This window comes from Martes martes, assembly GCF_963455335.1.
Source record: "Martes martes genome assembly, chromosome: 12".
Taxonomy (NCBI): Eukaryota; Metazoa; Chordata; class Mammalia; order Carnivora; family Mustelidae; genus Martes; species Martes martes.
In genome coordinates, this window is record NC_137900.1 from 69,094,379 (window position 1) to 69,115,152 (window position 20,774).

At 36.9% G+C, this 20,774-nt stretch overlaps 1 protein-coding gene across 2 annotated transcripts; it reads left to right on the plus strand.

The window, feature by feature from the left end:
- Nucleotides 1-355: 355 nt before the first annotated feature.
- NIPSNAP3A (nipsnap homolog 3A) lies at nt 356-20,335 on the plus strand. Of its 2 annotated transcripts, none has more exons than XM_080820553.1 (6): nt 356-650; nt 4,341-4,551; nt 6,334-6,492; nt 8,425-8,574; nt 19,339-19,425; nt 19,522-20,335. In XM_080820553.1, exons 1-6 carry the CDS (start codon nt 591-593, stop codon nt 19,596-19,598), a joined length of 744 nt encoding a protein of 247 aa, XP_080676679.1. In that variant the 5' UTR covers nt 356-590; the 3' UTR covers nt 19,599-20,335. The 2 variants fall into 2 exon arrangements, with proteins under 2 accessions (XP_080676679.1, XP_080676680.1); XM_080820554.1 differs by lacking the exon at nt 19,522-20,335 and adding an exon at nt 18,103-18,184 and having other exon boundaries at nt 502-650; nt 19,339-19,410.
- Nucleotides 20,336-20,774: the final 439 nt, after the last annotated feature.

A 20,774-nucleotide genomic window follows, 5' to 3' on the forward strand; every position in this document is an offset into this window, starting at 1 on the left:
TAAATTATTAGAAGCCTTACGGGGTCATGCTGGGGTGACGATTAAGGAGAGGATGCACTTCATGAGGAAAAGTGAAGGCTCCCTGGTCTTTACGTAAATCACCCCGACTAAAGATGAACCACGGCAAAAACCTCCACGATTTTAAATGCACAGCATTGCGCGCGCCCGCATCATACGCCCTCCTCAACGGGCAAACACTCGCAGTCTGCACACGAACTCTTAAGAACTGCTGCGCAGCTGCGCGTGGAGACGAGGTGATGGGCTCAGAAACGTGGAACAGAAAAAGTCTCCGCCTTCAGACAATCCTAATGCGCCCTCTGACGCTGGGGTAAGAGAGTCTGAGGTAACAAGCCAAGGACCAAAGGGCACTTGCCTTCCGAACGCGCCCGGCGCTGGGCCACCGAGCACGCGAGCCTTCGGGGCGGCGCCCGCGCGTCCGGCACCAGAGGCGGAGCTGAAGCCCCCGAGTCCCGCCCCCGCCTGCGTCCGCCAGTAGTCTAGTCGCTGCTCTTTTCCAGGCGGGTTAAGTCCTAACAGGAAGAATCTAAGAGTACCGGCTGGCTGTCCTTCCCAGCGTCTGAACCCCCGCCATGCTCGTCCTCCGAAGCGGCCTGACTAGGGCTCTGGCTGCGCGGACGCTCGCGCCTCAGGTACCCGCCGCCCCGACGAGCCCAAGCCGTCCGCTGGGGGAGGGGAACGGGCGTTAGCGGGGAGCTCGCGGCCACGCGCATGCGCTGCCCAGTTTCGCTCGTCCAGGCTTGCGAGAGCCACGCATGCGGTCGTCCGGTTCGTCCGTGCAGATTGCGGACGTGGAACCGCCGCGGAAGTTCTAGTGGCTGTCCTAGATCCCGCAGGTGGGGCATCCCAGGACGCGCGGGAGGAAGCGGCGCGCGGTTCGGGGTTGGTCCGGTGGCCAGTATCGCCTCCCGGCCAATTCGTGACCAACCGCGAACAGGGTTTTTCTGGCCTAGGTGCCAGACAGTCCTGAGGACACCCCTGAAGCTCAGGCTGCTGCGTTTGCCACGTTGGGGCCGTGGCTGGTGCTTTGCTTGCTGGTCGAAACTTCCCTATTGATTTTGTCGTTTGTCCTTTGACAAAACACCGCCCCCTCTAGACAAAAGGTAGAAGAGAACTAGGCCAACCATACCACGGGCAAAAGAACCGCCCACGCCCCCCTCCTCGCAGTTTAAACGAAATGTACATAACTTCCGAGCGTTTTGCAGAGAACCTTGAAGAGGAGGGCCAAGGTGCCGGTGGTGGAACATCCTGCCCACTGCCTCTTGTGGGGGGTGTCCAAGCCGGCGGGGCCAGGAACCTTGTAGCAAACATGATGATGACAACCTCACTTAACCTTAGGTGAGAAACGTACGTAATAGATTTTTGTGATTCAGACTTAACTGTCGGGACTTGGCCTGTTCTGCGCATCTGCAGGTTTTTTTTTTTTCCCCTCTGACACTTAGGCTTGTACTTTTCTCGAAGGGTACAAGTTGAAGGGGATGAACCTATTCTAGAGACAGACGTTCTGCTGAAGACTGAGGAACCAACGATGGCCTGTTCACCCAAGATTAGCAATCCAGCCTTTAATGTTTCCTGATTCTCACTCTACTGGGGCAGGGCTGAGAGTTATTCCCGACAACTTTATTCTGAACTTTGACTTTATTAAATGTCAGCCAGGGGGCGCCTGGGTGGCTCAGTGGGTTAGAGCCTCTGCCTTCGGCTCGGGTCATGATCTCAGGGTCCTGGGATCGAGCCCCACGTCGGGCTCTCTGCTCAGCAGGGAGCCTGCTTCCTACTCTCTCTCTCTGCCTGCCTCTCTGCCTGCTTGTGATTTCTCTCTGTCGAATAAATAAATAAAATCTTTAAAAAAAAAAAAAAAATGTCAGCCAGTGGTTCTCATAAGTGAATTGGAATTCAGTGCTGTGGAAAATGAGCCTTTCTTTGGAGATTAGGGGCCTGAAGCACTCATGTTTCCTTCCCTAGCATATGAGTCCTGTATTGTGGCTACACAGTTCTAGTGCCCCTCAACAAAGATTGCCTCACCCCTTCCCACACATACACACATCTCATTGCTTCATTGCTATCAACCTCTCCCTGAGCTTTCCTATTGTACTCTTTTGCAGAAGATAATAAAAAATGTGCGCCTGTGGTCACTTATTTTGTTCTCCAAATACAAGGTCCATGAAAAAGAAAATTTAAAAGCAGTTGTTTCAAGTACCCTATTGGCCTAGTTTTGGTACATTTATATTTTATTTATAATACTTTTAAGCTATAAATATTAGGCAGTTTTCATTTGCATAGCATTTTGTTATTAGATTAGTAAAATGGCACAAAAAAGAATGTCTGCCATACCTAGCGGCAGCTGCCATTGTTTTTGATGGCAAATGTCAATCAGACAATAAGAATATAATTCATCATAGACATGAATGGGATGAACTCAAAATAGCTTATTATAATTCAGCCTTATACACAAGTAAAATACTATTGTGCTTTGTAAAATATAGATAGATAGATAGATCACATATATACATATATGTCAGAGCAAGAAGCCTACTGCTTTTGATTGTTGTACCAGGTAGTCAGCGTAAGTCCAAAATTCATCCATAGCTTTATACGTATGAAAACTGTTATAATAGATTATGCTGGTGTAATCAGCTTTAGGAAATACGTACATGCTAACCAAACTTATGTAAGATGGATTTGTAAATTAGAATACCATATGAGTGTGTCTGTGTTTATATACATATATCTGTGTGTATATACACACATATAAACACACAGAGGATAATTTCTGGCAAAGCATTTCCCACTGAAAGTTCAGTTCACTCAGAGAACCAAATCAGAAATTTACATAGTGAAAAGGAACTAATGGTTCTTAAGAATTTCTATTAACATGGTATAACTGGGTGGGTTAAATGCCTTTCTTTAGACTGCATCTATAATTAAAAACATGACTCAGGAGTACCTGGGTGGCTCAGGAGGGTAAAGTGTCCAACTCTTGGATTCAGCTCAGGTCAGGTCGTGATCTCAGGGTCCTGAGACCCAGCCCACTTCCAGCTTCCTCCCTTAGCAGAGTCTGCTTATCCCTCTCCCTCTGCTGCTCCCCACGCCCACCCACATCCCCCACCCCTGGCTCATATGCACTCTGTCTGTCTCAAATAGATAAATAAAATCTTTTTTAAAATTAAAAAAAAAAAAACAATGAATCAGACAGTTGTGACTCATCGACTTTTTTGCCTTTACTAGCTTTACGCATTCTGTATTACAATGCAATTGGATAGGCCACAGTTTACCGTTACATTAGTGAAATTCCCACTAAATTCCTATCCTATTTTTTTTTAAGATTTTATTTATTTATTTGACAGACAGAGATCACAAGTAGGCTGAGAGGCAGGCACAGAGAGGGGAGGAAGCAGGCTCCCTGCTGAGCAGATAGCCCCATGCGGGGCTTGATCCCAGGACCCTGGGATCATGGCCTGAGCCAAAGGCAGAGGCTTTAACCCACTGAGCCACCCAGGCGCCCCCCCCCCTTTTTTTTAAGAGAGAGGGAGCACAGAGGGAGAGGGAGAGTGAGAACCTTAAGCAGGCTCCATGCTCAGCTCAGAGCTGGAGGCAGGGATCTCACAACCCTTAAATCATGATTTCAGTGGCAATCAAGAATTCAGCACTCAACCAGCTGAGCCACCCAGGTGCCCCTCTATCCAATTTTTTGACCAGTGGTCTACTTCATTAGATTTAGGAAAACTTTGACTTGACCAGCAATTTCCATTGTAGAAAGAAAGAGAGGGAGGGAGGGAGGAAGGAAAGGAAAGGAGAAAGGGGAAAGGGAAGGGAAAGAGAAAGGAAAGGAAGGAGAAAGGAAAGCAAAGGAAAAGGAAAAAACATTTTCTGCTAGTAAACACATTTCCATTGTGCCAACCAAAATACTGTATATTTATAAAACTTTTAAATGCTTAACTCTTAACATAAACATATACTATTGACTAAAGATGTAATATTGACTAAATAAGGGATAATTAAATTATTTGCAAAACTTCTGATGATCCTAATTGTAGTTTTTGGGTAAAGAAATTGCCCCAGTGGCTTCTTAGAAGAAACTTCCCATGAAAAAGCAACTAGAGGTAGACCACCTACAAGCACATAGTAGCTATATATTGGGAATACTTAAAAGTAGTTTTCTTTACTGATACCTCTCTAAACAAATTATCTATGGAGAAAGGACCACAGAAATACAGATTGTTAGTCTACTGAGTGTCCCTTGTTTCCAGACTCAGATTTGGTTGTGGCATAGTATTATAACCGTACCTTCCCAAAATATTTAAATTTGCCTTATCTTTCTTCAGGTGTGCTCATCCTTTGCTACAGGCCCCAGACAATACGATGGAACAGTCTATGAATTTCGTACCTATTATCTTAAGCCCTCAAAGATGAATGAGTTCCTGGAAAATACTAAGAAAAACATTCATCTTCGGACAGCTCACTCTGAATTGGTTGGATACTGGAGTGTAGAATTTGGAGGCAGAATGAATAAAGTGTTTCATATTTGGAAGTATGGTATGAGTCATCAGCTTAAGTATTCAGTACAGATTTTCATTCCGTTAGATGTTACTCACGACTTAGCTACTTAGTTCTTGAGTCTATATTGCTATAAATACATACAGGTGAAGTAAAACTTTTAAATAGCAATACCAAAAAGTAAATTCAGTGATTGTGCCTCCCAGTGGTATACCTATAGTAACCCATTGCTGGAACCTTTCATTACCATATGAGAATGTGAAAGTAAGAAAATGGCATCTCAGATTTCAAGTCATAAAATTATGAACCACACTTTAATTCTTAGGAAAAGTTAAGAATAGATTATTGTAAAGATGGCTTATGAAAAATTTAAAGCAGTGATTTCAAGAACCCAGGTGGGTTAAGATCATAAAAGGAAAGTAGAATGTTTTTTTAAGTGAAGTTATAGCTGGATATCAGTGTTTTAACAAATCATTCAAATGTCTGGGGGCTCTAGTGAAATAGAATAGGAGATGATAGTAAACTTTGAAGCCCTCAACCTTCTGTAAGATATAATAAATGTTAGGTTTTGGAACAGTTTTATTTCTTTACACAGTTTTATTTCTATTCACTGTCATTTTACTAGTTTAGGGAAGTAAAAGAAAAGGAATTAGAGTTCTTCTCATATTGAAGCTGATCCACCCCTGGTTTAGTAGAGGTAGGAGTATGGTTGATAGAATCCCCAGAATGTTTGTTACTCCATTGTCTAATCTGAAGTCCAGAGTAGTACATCATAATATCCAAAAAACTTTTGGTAATTTCATTTAGTATTTGGTCATCAGTGTCCAAAGTTAATAGTCATAAAATACTTTAATGTGAAAAGTGCTCATTCTATACTTAGTATGTCCATAGTTTAGAGGTTTTTCCCCAATTGTAGTAAGACAAACCCCATTAAAACACAATTTATGCTTTAATGCACCACCAGTTGAATTGTATCCCAGTTAAAAACAAAAAAAAACACAAAAAATCTGCTAGTGCAATCTTGATAAAACTTACTTAAGCTCTAAGATATTATTCTTTATCCTCAGCATGAACCATTGAAAACTATTTTGCATTAGTTTTATGAAGCCCTAATAATTAAATGTAGCACTGGGCCTGTATGTTAGCAAAAATATGTACTTGTTCGGGAAACAAAAAGAAGAGAAATAGTACCAAGTAAAAAGAGGGGATGACAGAGAATTAGCCCTATTCCTTTGGAAAGTGTTAGATCAAAGCAGTAGCTGTCAAAGTGCATCTTAATTTCATTTACCTTAAATGTAATTCAAGGTATATCTTGACCTGATCACCCACCACGACCACCACAGAAAAATACTCTAAACTGCTGCTATAATTTAAATGCCTCAATTAATAAGACTAGTTAATGTATACTGAGTTCTAATGAGGTGCCCAACACTGTTGTAAGCTCCTCTTGTGTACTAATTCATTTAATCTAAAGAGCCCTAGAGGGAGATACTATATCATTATCCCCATTTTACAGAGTAAGAAATAGGAACAGAAAGATTTCATAACTTAACCTAAGTCACACAACTGCCTACTAAGTAGTAGAGCCTGTAGAGCCCACGGTATGACATTACCATTAGTTGTTTACATTTCTACTGCCCTTTCAGGCCATGAGAAACTTGGGGACAGATATCACATCTGTATGTTATCTCCAGTGATACAATACAGTGTCCTTCTGTGCCCTTGATGAACACTTGGTGAATTGAATGAAACCCAGAAAAAGTACAGGTGATTTTAAATTAATAATTTTTGGTTTTCTTACTCCTTCTATGGGAAACATAGATAATTTTGCTCATCGGACTCAAGTTCGGAAAGCATTGGCCAAAGATAAGGAATGGCAAGAACAATACCTCATTCCCAATTTGGCTCTTATTGATAAACAAGAGAGTGAGATTACTTATCTGGTGCCATGGTGCAAACTAGAAAAGCCTCCAAATGAAGGTAAGTCCTCCCCTCTTAGTCACTTTGAATTCTGACAGAGAAAATACTGAAGATTTTAAGCTATAAAAACTCAAGTTCTACTAGAAAAGAAGTTAATCTTTGTTTAATATAGGAACATATGTTGCTTGTTCAGATAAAAATGAATTGGTGCTCTTAACTTACCTTTTTAAAAAAATGACCATTAAATAATGAAGTGTTTTTCCATATTGGTATCTTACTGATTCTTAAAGCTTAGCTATATGATAGAAAAAGTTGACATGGTCAGTAAAGGTTGAGAAGTTGGGCCTTGGGAGCAGAGGACACATCTGTGGGTAGGTGAGGGATAGTATGTGATACTCTGTCATAATTTTAAAATAATATAAACTTTTAAATATAAAAGTATTTTTCCATAAATGACAACTAATCTTAAATCTTAAGTATATATTTGCTTATTAAATTGACTAGGGAAATGAATTAACTGGAATTACAAAGCTGTATTACTCTAGTCTAACTCTCGTGTCTTCCTCTTTCTTATTTCTCAGTTTGAAAGTAATTCCTAAAGATTTGTCTTCTTGCTGATTTCACTTCTTGCTGACTTAAAGAAATTATTACCTCAATCCAGTTTTAAACAAAGGTCAGATTAGCAAAAGAATAAACTAATTTAAATGTTGTTTTATTTCCCCCATTATTCCCAACTTTGTAGTGCATTTTAGATTGTAAGAGATTTGAAAAATCTTGTTTGGAAATTTATCCTCATAGCTTCCCCTCAGCTTTCAGCACTAACTAAATGAATTAGTTGGCTTCTCAGAAAGTATCAAATCTTAGTTCTTTTCCTCTGTGTTATTCATGATTCTTCAGTAACTTGTGTATGTTTTTCTTGTATTTTCTAAATCTACTTGTCCCCTGGTTTCCTTCTCTTCACCTGGTCTATACTTCCATCCAGAAGGTAAAATGCTTTTCAAGTATTTTCCCGGATATTTAGGAATAATAAAACCCATCTCCTTTAGAGTTATTTTTTTCCTCAGAACTCAGAGACAGGGGCGCCTGGGTGGCTCAGTGGGTTAAAGCCTCTGTGTTCAGCTCAGGTCATGATCCCAGGGTCCTGGGATCAAGCCCCGCTCTCTGCTCAGCGGGGAGCCTGCTTCCCCCACCCTCTGCCTGCCTGTCTGCCTGCTTGTGATCTTTGTCTGTCAAATAAATAAATAAAATCTTTAAAAAAAAACAAAACTCGGAGACAGTTACTTCACGTATATTATTTGCTTGCTTTTCCTGTTGGAAATGGAATCTTACAGAGGAAATTATAGAGAGAGATAAGTTAGTAGAAACTGGTAAGAAGAATGGAATATAAGAGACTAGAAATACTTCCTTATTCATTTCTTTTATAAAACTATAGAATCAGGGGCGCCTGGGTGGCTCAGTGGGTTAAAGCCTCTGCCTTCGGCTCAGGTCATGGTCTCAGGGTCCTGGGATCGAGCCCCACATCGGGCTCTCTGCTCAGCAGGGAGCCTGCTTCCCTTCCTCTCTCTGCCTGCCTCTCTGCCTACTTGTGCTCTCTCTCTGTGTGTCAAATAAATAAATAAAATCTTAAAAAAAAAAAAAAAAACTATAGACTCAGGCAACCAAAAAATACTACTACATTATAAATTCTCACTAACTTTTGACAAATTTTATAGATTAAAAATAGCTTAGATAATACCCGAACTATAGATTCCAACCATTCTTGTCTGTTATGTATGATAAGTTTAATGACTGACCCTTAAGCTAGGACAAGGACTTTCTAAACATAAAAGCAAAGAAAAACAATGCAGATTATTAGTAAATATGCCTATAGGTATGCAGGTATGATCCTCAAAATCTATAGATGTAGTTAGCCTTCCACTGGAACCAAACTGAACATGATTAGAAATTGCTTGTATGTGTTCTATAAAATAATTATTTTTCTCCCTGTTCTAGGAATCTATGAACTAGCTACTTTTCAGATGAAACCTGGTGGGCCAGCTCTGTGGGGTGACCCATTTAAAAGGGCAGTTCATGCTCACATCAATCGAGGCTATACAAAACTAATTGGAGTGTTCCATGCAGAATATGGAGTGCTTAACAGAGGTACAGTTGTCCATTTCTTCTTATGAAACTGCAAAATACATGAGTGATCTACATTAAGTTTCTTTGGTCAGTTTTCTCTGTTCTCATTATAGAGTATATTTTGCTTTTTATTGCCCAAGTTTTAGTTTTGTAATTTTAAGGGTTGAGCAAACCTGTTTTACATCTTTTTTTTAAGATTTTATTTATTTATTTGACAGACAGAGATTACAAGTAGGCGGAGAGGCAGGCAGAGAAAGAGGAGGAAGCAGGCTCCCCATGGAGCAGAAAGTCCGATGTGGGGCTTGATCCCAGGACCCTGGGATCATGACCTGAGCCGAAGGTAGAGGCTTTAAACCACTGAGCTACCCAGGCGCCCTGTTTTACATCTTATTTAGAATGTTTTTCACCTTATAAAGTTTTTTTTAAAACACTGTTCTTTTCTCTGATATATCAAATGATAAAATTTTAAATACTGGAAGGAACCTGAGTCACCTATTTCTTTTATTACTTTATTTTCCTCTGAATGTACTTTTAATGATTTTTTTTCCTTTTTTCCCCAGTTTTATTGAGATATAATTGACATATAAGTTTAGGGTATGCAACATAATGATTTAATATATGTTGTGAAGTGATCACCACAGTATGTTAACATCAATCACCTCACAGTTACAAATTGTTTCTCCTTATAATGAGAACGTTTAAGATCTACTCTTTCAGCTTTCACATATACAGTATAGTGTTAGGCGCCTAGGTGGCTCAGTTGGTTAAGTGACTGCCTTTGGCTCAGGTCATAATCCTGGAGTCCTGGGATCAAGTCCCACATCAGGCTCCCTGCTTGGCAGGGAGTCTGCTTCTCCCACTGACCTCTCTCCTCTCATGCTCTCTCTCTCTCATTCTCTCTCTCTCTCTCCCAAATAAATAAATAAAATCTTTAAAAAATACATATATATATACAATTTAGAATTGTTAACTGTAGTCATCATGTTGTATATTACATCTCTAAAACTTATTTATCTTGTAACTAGAAGGTTGTGCTTCTTGTAATTTTTTTAAAAAACTGGGCGCCTAGGTGGCTCAGTGGGTTAAGCCTCTGCCTTCAGCTCAGGTCATGATCCCAGGGTCCTGGGATCGAGGCCCACATTGGGCTCTCTGCACAGCAGGGATCCTGCTTCCCTGTCTCTCTCTGCTTGTCTTTATGCCTACTTATGAGCTCTCTCTGTCAAATAAATAAATAAAATCTTTTTTAAAAATTTATTTATTTCTAGAGAGAGAGAGCACACATGCACATGAGAGAGAGCAGTGGGGGGGTGCAGAGGGAGAGAGGGTCTTAAGCAGACTCCACACTGAGTATGGCACCCAATGAAGGGCTCAATCTCAAGACCCTGATATCATGACCTGAGCTGAAACTGAGAGTCAGACACTTAACTGCACCACTCAGATGCTCCTGTGATTTTTTTTATAAATAGCATTACTTGGGGTAGAAAGATTGTTTATGGGTAAAAAAGCAACATGTAGTTATTATAAATATTGAAAACATGGACAAGCCCAAAGAAAAAAATCATCCATATTCCACTACTTAGGTATATATTTCATATATATATATATATATATATATATATATATATATATATATGATATAAGCATATGGTTTACTAATTTAATATCTATTTGAGATATTTTTTTTTATTTTATATATATATATTTTTAAAGATTTTATTTATTTGACAGAGTGAGAGAGATCACAAGTAGGCAGAGAGGGGAAGCAGGCTCCCTGCTGACCAGAGAGCCCGATGCAGGGCTCGATCCCAGGACCCTGAGATCATGACCTGAGCCAAAGGCAGAGGCTTAACCCACTGAGCCACCCAGATGCCCCTGAGATATTTAATTTTTTTAAACTTGAAAGATACTCCAATCAATTTCAGAGAGTTTTCTTGTGGCAAGCTCTGAAAAATGTTTGTAAAGTTTACCTGAGAGGAAAAATGACTAAGAATAGCTAATAACTATTTGAAAGACTTATAATATCCAGTTGCCTCTTCATCTTCTCCACTTTATGTCCAACAGGCATCTCAAAACCTAACATATCCAAAACTGAGCCTAATCATTGCTCATAAAGTCAACTTCTAATACATATGCTATAGATGTATATTCAAGATGGAAAATATATGAAGAGGAGCAAAAAATATTAGATGCCTATCTCATACCATATGCTAAAATAAAATCAAGATGCATTATGGATTTCAATTAAAAAATTGAATTCATACAATTACTAAAACAAAATACAGTGAATTTATTTAATAATGTGTATGGTAACAGTATTTCTAAGCAAAAAAGCATATGAAGAAACTATGAAGGGAAAAAAGAATAATTTTATTATAAAAGAATGATTTTATGGGGCTCCTGGGTGGCTCAGTGAGTTAAAGCCTCTGCCTTCGGCTCAGGTCATGATCCCAGCGTTCTGGGATCAAGCCCCACATCAGGCTCTCTGCTCGGCAGGGAGCCTGCTTCCCCCTCTCTCTCTCTGCCTGCCTCTCTGCCTACTTGTGATCTCTATCTGTCAGATAAATAAATAAAATCTTTAAAAAAATGATTTTATTATATAAAGCTCAAATTTTGTGCCTCCCAAAATATCTAAATAAAATCAAAAAGGAAAAAATAAATATATACATACATACATACTTCTACAAAGGTAGACACAGATGACTACTAAAAATATATTAAAGAAGATTCAGATTAAAACAATAATGAGATGCCAGTTTTTACCTAATAAGGATATAGTATATAGATACAGTATTAGACAGGTTAGAGAAAATTGATTTAAACTTGTAGGGTTCATATCTGCTTCCTCTTCCCTCAAAATAAATTGTCAATATAAATTAAAAGGCTTATCTGTTTGTATTTGACATTTTTTAATTTTTCACTTATTTTTTTAATTTCAGTGTAACAAACAGTGTTATATTAGTTTCAGGTATACAATATAGTGTTTCAATAATTCTATACATTACTCAGTACTCATCATGATAAGTGTACTGTTAATTCCCTTCACCTGTTTCACCCACTCTTCCATCCACTTCCCCTCTGGCAACAACAGTTCTCTGTATTTAAGAGTCAGGGGGTTTTTTTGGTCTCTTTTTTTCTGTTTGTTTTCTTAAATTACATTATAAGTGAAATCATAATGGTATTTCTTCCCCAGATTGACTTATTCCATTTAGCATTATATCCATTAGCATTATATCCACCCCTGTGTTGCAGATGGCAAGATTTCATTCTTTTTATGGTTCACTAATACTCCATTAGATAGATAGATGGATGGATCGATGGTTAGATAGATAGATAGATAGATATCACAACTTCTTTATCCATTCATCTATCAGTGGAACTAGGGTTGCTTCCGTATCTTGACTACTGTAATTAATGCTGCAGTAAATACCTGGGTGCATGTATCTTTTCAAATTCATGTTTTCATATTATATATGTAACTATCCAGTAGTGGAATTACTGGATCCTATGTTAATTCCATTTTTAATTTTTTGTGGAACCTCCATACTGTTTTCCACAGTGGCTGCACCAGCGTGCATTCTGACCAACAGCACATGAGGGTTCCTTTTTTCTGCACATCCTTGCCAACACTTGATGTTTCTTGTGTTTTTATTTTAGTCATTCTAACAGATTTGAGGTGATACCTCATTGTGGTTTAGATTTGTTTTGATGATGATGAGGGATATTGAGCATCTTTTAATGTGTCTGTTGGCCATCTGTATGCCTTGTTTGGAGAAATGTATATTCATGTCTTCTGCCCGTTTTTTAATTGGATTATTTGTTTTGGGGGTGTTAAGTTGTATAGGTTCTTTATATATTTTGGGTATTAACTCCCTATTAGATCTATCATTTACAAATATCTTCTCTCATTTAGTAAGTTGTCTTTTAGTATTGATGATGGTTTCTTCTGCTGTACAGAAGCTTTTTTTTTAATTTTTAAAAGATTTTACTTGAAAATAAGAAAGAGAGAGTGCACATAAACCAGGGGAGAGGCAGGAGAGGGAGAAGCAGACTCCCTGCTGAGCAGGGAACCTGACATGGGTCTTGATCTCAGGACTCTAGGATCATGACTTGAGCCAAAGGCAGACACTTAACCAACTGAGCCACTCAGGCACCCCAGAAGCTTTTTATTTTGATGTAGCCCCAATAGTTTATTTCTGCTGTTTCCCTTGCCTTAGGAGTCATATCAAGAAAAATGTTGTTATGGCTAATGTCAGAGAAATTACTGCCTGTGTTCTCTTCTAGGAGTTAAGGTTTTAGTTGTCACATGTAGGTCTTTAATCCATTTTTTTAAAGATTTTATTTATTTATTTAAGACAGAGAGAGAGAGAGAGAGAGAGAGAGAGTGAGAGTGAGCAAGCAAGAGAGAGAGAGAATGAGCAGGAGGCAGAGGCAGAAACAGGTTCCCCAGAGTAGGGAACCCTATGTTTGGCTTGATCCCAGGACCCTGGGATCACATGAGCCGAAGGTAGCCACTTAACTGACTGAGCCACCCAGATGCCTCTGGTCTTTAATCCATTTTGAGTTTATTTTTGTGTATAGTGAAAGAAAGTGGTCCAGTTTCATTCCTTTGCATGTAGCTGGCCAGTTTTCCCAGCACCATTAATTGAAGAGACTTTTTCTTTTGCTTCCTTTGTTGAAAATTAATTGACCATATAGTTATCAGCTTATTTCTGGGTTCTCTATTCTGTTCCATTGATCTATGGATCTATGCATCTATTTTTGTGCTGGTACCTACTACATATTTGTTGTGTATCTTGAAATTTGGGATTATGATGCCTCCAGTTTTTTTGTTCTTTTTCAAGATTACTTTCGTTATTCGGGGTCTCTTATGCTTCCATATAAATTTTAGGATTATTTATTCTAGTTCTGTGAAAAATGCTGTTGGTATTTTGATGGGGTTGCATTAAATCTGTAGACTGCTTCGGGCAATATGGACATTTTAACAATACTGGTTCTCCCAATCCATGAGCATGGAACATTTTTCCATTTGTTTGTGTCATCATCAACTTCTTTCATCAGTGTTTCATAGTTTTCAGAATACAGGTCTTTCACCTCCTTGGTTAAGTTTATTCCTAGGTATTTATTTTTGATGCAATTGTAAATGGGATTGTTTTCTTAATTTCTCTCTCTGCTACTTCATTATTTGTATATAGAAGTGCAACAGATTTCTGTATGTTGATTTTGTATACTACAGCTTTACTGAATTCATTTAACAGTTCTAGTAATATTTGGTGGAGTCTTTAGGGCTTTCTATATATAGTATCACACCATCTGCAAATAGTGAGTTTTGCTTCTTCTTTACCAATTTAGATACCTTTAATTTATTTCTGTTGTCTGACTGCTGTGGCTAGAACTTCCAATACTATGTTGAATAAAATTGTTGAGAGTAGACATTCTTACCTTGTTCTTGAATGCACAGGAGAAGCTGTTTTTCATCGAGTATGATGAAGGGTGGCGTAGGGTTTTTCACATAGGGTTTTTCACATACAGCTTTTATTATATTGAGATATGTTCCCTCTAAACCCACTTTGTTGAGGGTTTTTTATCATGAATGGATGTTATACTTTCTCATATGCTTTTTCTACATCTACTGAAATGATCATATGTTTTTTATCCTCTTATTGATGTGATGTATCATGTTGATTGCTTTGCAAATATTGAACTACCCTTGCATCTCGGGAATAAATCCCACTTGATTATGGTGAATGATTTTTTAAATGTATTGTTGGATTCAGTTTGCTCATATTTTATTGTAGCTTTTTGCATCTAAGTTCATCAGAGATACTGGCCTGTAGGTCTCTTTTTTGTAATGTCTTCATCTAGTTTTGTTGTCAGGGTAATGCTGGCTTCATAGAATGAATTTGCAAGCTTCCCTTCCTCTTCTATTGTTTTGAATAGTATGAGAAGTATAGGCATTAACTCTTCTTTAAATGTTTGGTAGAATTCACCTGTCAAGCCACCTGGTTCTGGACTTTTGGGGAGTTTTTTTATCAGTGTTTGAATTACATCACTTACACAGTCTATTTAAATTTTCTGTTTCTTCCTGATTCACGTTTAGGAAGTTTTAGGTTTCTAGGAATTTATCCATTTCTTCTAGGTTGTCCAATTTGTTGGCATATAATTTTTCATAATATTCTCTAATTCTTTGTATTTCTGTGATGCTGGTGGTTATTTCTCCTCTTTCATTCCTGATTTTATTTAATCCTCACTCTCTATTTCTGAACAGTCTGAGTAAAGGTTTATCAATTTTGTTGATCTTTTCAAAGAACTAGTCCTGGTTCATTGATATGTTCTATTTTTTTGTTTATTTCTATTTCTTTGCTCTTTTATTTCCTTCTACTGGTTTTGGTTTTATTTATTCCTTTTCTTCTAGTTTCTTTCAGGGTAAGGTTCAGGTGTTTGATATTTTTCTTGCTTCTTGAGGTAGATCTGTATTACTAAAAACTTCCCTCCTGGAACAGCTTTTGCTCCATCCCAAAGATTTTGGACCCTTGTGTTTTCATTTTCATTCGTCTCCAGTATTTTTTGATTTCCACTTTGATTTTGTGGTGACCCATTCATTGTTTATGAGCATGTTATTTAATCTCAATGTATTTGTGGTCTTCCCAGAATTTTTCCTTGTGATTTCTAGTTTCATAGCATTGTAGTTGGGAAAGATGTATGGTATAACTTCAATCTTTTTTAATTTGTTGAGACTTTTTTGTGGCCTAACATGTGATGTATTCTGGAGAATGTTTCATGTGCACTTAAAAGAATGTGTATTCCACTGTTTTAGGATGGGGATATTCTAAATATACCTTTAGATTCATCTGATCTAATGTGTCATTCAAAGCCACTGTTTCCTTGTTGATTTTCAGTTTGGATGATCTATCCATTGATGTAAGTGGAGTGTAAAAGTCCTCTATTATTTTTGTATTACTATTGATTACTTCCTTTATGTTTGTTAATAGCTGCTTCATGCATTTGGATGCTCCCATGTTAGGTACGGATTTACAATTGTTACGTATTCTTTTCAGATTGTTCCCTTTGTGAGTATGTACCATACTTCTTTATGTCTCATTACACTGTTTGTTTCCAATTCTATTTGTTGCTATCCCAGCTTTCTTTTCATTTGCATGATAAATGTTTTCCCATCCCTTCACTTTCAGTCTGCTTGTGCTTGTGTCTTTAGGTCTGAACTGAGTCTCTTATAGGCAGCATATAGATGTCTTGCTTTTTTATCCATTCAGTCACCTAGATTAGAGTATCTAGTCCATTTACATTCGAAGTAATTATTGATAGGTATGCACTTATTGACATTTTATAACTTGTTCTGTGTGGTTTTTTTTTTTTTAATTTATTATTCTCTATTCCTTCTCTCTTCACTTGTGGTTAGGCGGCTTTCTTTAGTGATATACTTGGATTCCTTTCTCTGTATTTTTTGTGTATCTATTCCAGTTTTTGATTTGTGGTCACCGTTAGGTTTAATTATAGCAGTCTATATTAGGTTGATGGTCACTTAAACTTGAACCCATTTTAAAGCACTAAATCTTTACTCCTCTGCCCTCTATGTTTTAGGTGTATGGTGTCATACTTTACATCTCTTTGTGAATCCCTTGACTTGATTTTTATAGATACACTTGATTTTACTGCTTTGTCTTTAACCTCCATACTGGTTTTATAAGTGATTAATCTATTACTTTTATTAAGTTTATACATACCTCTGAAATTTTTTTCCTCTCCTCCTTTTCTTACTTCTGCTTACAGTCTTCCCTTTCCATTCAAAGAATCCCCTTTAACATTTCTGGTAAGGCTGGTTTACTGATGGTGAACTCTTCTAACTTTGATTCATCTGAGAAACTCTTTATCTCTCCTTCTATTCTATTCTATTCTATTCTATTCTATTCTTGCTGCGTAGAGTTTTCTCAGTTGCAGGTTTTTCCCTTTCAGCACTTTGAATATATCATGCCATTTGCTTCTCATCTGCAAAGTTTCTGCTGGAAAATCAGTTGATACAACCTTATAGAATTTCTCTTACATGTAACTGTTTTCTTTGCTGCTTTTGAATTTTTCTCTTTTTCAGTACTTTTTGCCATTTTAATTAGTGTTTTGGTGTGGACCTCCTTGGGATGATTTTGTTGGACATTCTCTGTGCCTCCTGAATCTGAATTTGTTTCCTTCTCCAGTTTTCAGCTATTATTTCTTCAAATAAATTTGCTGGCTCTTTTGTCTCTTTTCTCTGGGATCCCTATAATGTGAATGTTATCACACTTGACCGTGTCACTGAGTTCCCTTAACCTGTTCTCATTTTTTTAATTAATCTTTTAGCTTTCTCCTATTCAGCTTGATTGTTTTCCATTACAGTCTTCCAGCTTATTGGTCCCTAATATTATTCCTCTAATATATTATATATTCCCTCTAGTGTATTTTTTAATTTCACTTACAGAGTTCATCTCTCCCTGGCTCTTTTTTATATTTTCTGTCTTTTTTGCGGGTCTCACTGAGATATTTTCTCAAGTCCAGTGAGTATATTTATGAGCATTAATTTAAATTCTCTATCAGGTATGTAGCTTCTGTTTCATTTTGTTCTCTGGCTGGATTTTGTCCTGTTAATTCATATGGGACATAGTCTTCTGTGTCTTCATTTTGTCTAATTCTCTGTGTCTGTTTCTATGTGTTAGGCAAGTAATGGCCTTATGAAGAACAGGTTCTGTAGTGCTCTGCAGTGCAGTGTCCCCTATTCACCTGGCCCTTCCAGAGTGTCTCCTATGTATGTTGCATCACCGTACTATTGTGGCTGAGCCACATTTGCCTTCAGTCCAGTTGCTGCAATGGTGCTTTTTGCCAATTGTGGGCAGGGTTTGGTTCCTGTGTTGTTAAGAGGCCAGTCTGAGGCTGCCTTGGGCACAAAAACCCTAATTTTTTGAATCATCTTTGCCAATATTAAGGAAATATGCATGGATATGTAGGTGTGTTTAGTTACACAAGAAGGAAACTTGAAATGACATAAAATATATAGCCACATTTAAATAATGAGATTAAAGGTTTTTTAACATTTCTAATTTACTATAATGGACATGTATAACTTTTGCAAGGATTAAGTTATTAAAAATATGTGTGCACACACTGTAATCTTGGGGCGCCTGTGTGGCTCAGTCAGTTAGGTGTCCAACTTGTGATTTTTGGCTCAAGGTATGATCTCATGGGTCGTAAGATTAAACCCTGAACTGGGCTCCGCACTTAGCAGGGAGTCTGCTTGAGATTCTCTCTCTCCTTCACCTTCTGCCCTTCCCTCATTCATGCACGTGTGTTTTCTCTTCAAAATAAATCCTTAAAAAAAAAGAAAGAAAATGTGTCTCCACACACACTTTTTAATCTTAATCCATTCTTAGTGTACTAGGAGAATGGTAATATGCTGAGTATAAATCAGTACATCATTTCTGGAGGACAGTGTATATTATATACACTGTATATTTATAAATGTCTATATATATATGATATACTGTTTGGTTCTCTCAATTTAAATTTTAGGAGTTTATATTAAGAAAATATTCAGATCTAGACTGCCTGGGTTTGAATCCCAGCTTCACCACTTATAACTTTGTGACCCTGGGTAAGTTACTTAACCTCACTGTGCCTTAGTTGCCTCATCCATAAAATGATACTAATAATCAACCACCTAAAATTATTATGAAGACTAAATGAGTTAATACATGCAAAATGCTTAAAACCAGGTCTGGCACATAATCAACACCCAAGAAATATTACTAGTAGTCATCATCAGCTTTGTAATTATTACAGATACATGTGTAGATGCTGCTCTAATGTTTATGTCAGTATTGTTTACAATAAAGAAACATTTTTATGTAATATGAATATAATCCAGAAAAAATATATGTATCATCTATATCATGTATTTATATAACCATAAACTTTTATGTTTGTGTATAAATATTCATAAAAGTACATGTATATACACATAAATGTGGAAAGAAGATACAGCAAATACAAAAGCATTTTTTTTCTAGGTGGTATAGAAATGACTCCTCTTTTCTCTTTTTATCCACATTTTCCTATACAGCTAACATATCTTACATTGTAATAATTAAAAATTTGTAAAATATTATGCACAAAAACATTGATTCTATATTTCAAAAAAATAATAAAATATTAATCTAATTGGTCAGGGGTTTGATTAAGTTCTTATATCTATAGGGAAGAATTCACATAGCCATTAAAAATTAAGGTTACTGCCATGGGAGATATGCATTGTTGAATCTATTGTAAGTGTAATATATAGTATGACCCTAATTTGATCTTACTCATTTGTTTAAAGGAAATGTGCTAAATGTCAATAAAGGTTCTCTCGAGGTGGTTAAAATTATGCTTTTATTTGCTTCTTCATATCATCAAAATTTTCATTAGTAAACACAATTTTTATAATCTTCCTTTGTTAAATAAACTAAAATGTATTAGAAAGTCATGAAGCCTCATTCTAGACTTAATTGTGTGTTTAGTGTTATTTACTTTACCTTTCCAGCCTTCTGTTTCTTCATCTATAAAACCAGTTTGATTAATTTATAAATTTCTCTCCCAAATCTCTGACCCCCTCTGAAATCTTACTACTAACATACTTAATGTTACCTTTCTGTTATTCACTATTTTGATTTAAAGAACAAGACTTAATATTTCTGATTAATTTTTCTGTATTTCTTACTTATAGTAACACCATAGTCCTTAGAAGCTATTTTTGGTTTATTTCTGCAGTTCACGTTCTTTGGTGGAATGAGAGTGCAGATAGTCGTGCAGCTGGGAGACATCAGTCTCATGAGGATCCCAGGGTTGTGGCAGCTGGTAAGCTATTTCTCTAGGCATGAATTATTCATACAACACATTTGATTCAGTTTTTAACTTTATATGCCTTCTTATGGAATGTTTTTTTTTTTCCAGTTCGGGAAAGTGTTAACTTCCTTGAGTCTCAGGAGAATATGCTTCTGATTCCTATGTCATTTTCACCATTAAAATAGTTTTCCATTGAAATACAAAGCATTTCACTAACTGTTATAAGATGTGCCTGCTATGGTGCTTAAATTCTCCCAAGAGATTCTCATTTTTATTTGAAGGAGGTGGTAAGTTAATTTGCTGTGTCCTTTGCATTTTTAAAAGCTGCCTCTGCCCATTGTCACTACCATGAGGAAATAGTTCTGTTCATTTTCATACATTAAAAATTCTTGTCATTCCTACAAGATCTGGATTTTCATTTGTTTCAGAGTATCTCTTGTACTCTGTTTTGACAATCCTCTCCTTTTATATAATTTCCTTATGTTGAAGTGACTCTGACACATTTCCATGCCTATAATAATATTTTTAAATTATTTATATACATTGGCAACTTTCTCATGTCTATTTTTCTGAAATTTTAAGTTTTTGTCCAGTAAAATTTATTTTGTAATACTGGATGGGATTCATAAAAATATTAAACATGTTTATTATGGAAAAGTACAGTATTATCTGTATCATCTCTATTAATTCTGGTTTTTACATTAATAATTACTTATGTGGAAAATAATGTTATTAGATCATCATATTAAAAACTGTTGAAGACTCATTAGTTTATATGCTGAAATATCTTCATTTACAATTTATTTTACCATTACTTCACTTTGGATTACTATTTAACAAAGATACCTGGAACAATCTATCTGTGATAATGAGATATTTGTGGTTATGAAAATGTTTGCCCTAATAAAAGCCTTCAAATACATTCTGAGTCCTTTTATTATGTTTTATATTTGTATACTCTTACCTGGAACTATTGTGTTGCTATAAGGTAATGAGACAATAATACATACACTGTCTTGAGGCGTCTGGGTGGCTCAGTCAGTTAAGTGGCTGCCTTTGGCTCAGGTCATGATCCCAGAGTCCTGGGATCAAGCCCCATGCTGGGCTCTCTGCTTAGCGGGAGCCTGTTTCTCCCTCTCCCTGCTGCTTCCCCTATTTGTACTCTCTCTGTCAAATAAATTAAAAAAATCTTTTAAAAACTAAATTAAATAAATAAATAAATATGCTGTCTTTATTGTAAGTATTAAGTTACTTCAAGTAAATAGCATTCTAATAACTCTACAAGGTTATTTCTTTAGAAATTAGAAATTAGAAATTAATTAGAAATTAATTTAATTCTAAATTAAATTTAGAATTTCTTT

Bases quoted from the DNA above. Each gene is read 5' to 3' on its own strand.
- NIPSNAP3A (XM_080820553.1), top strand. From the start codon at position 591: ATGCTCGTCCTCCGAAGCGGCCTGACTAGGGCTCTGGCTGCGCGGACG. The intron at 8,575-19,338 runs GTACAGTTGTCC...TTATTTCTGCAG, and splicing joins ATATGGAGTGCTTAACAGAG to TTCACGTTCTTTGGTGGAAT. The intron at 19,426-19,521 runs GTAAGCTATTTC...TTTTTTTTCCAG, and splicing joins TCCCAGGGTTGTGGCAGCTG to TTCGGGAAAGTGTTAACTTC.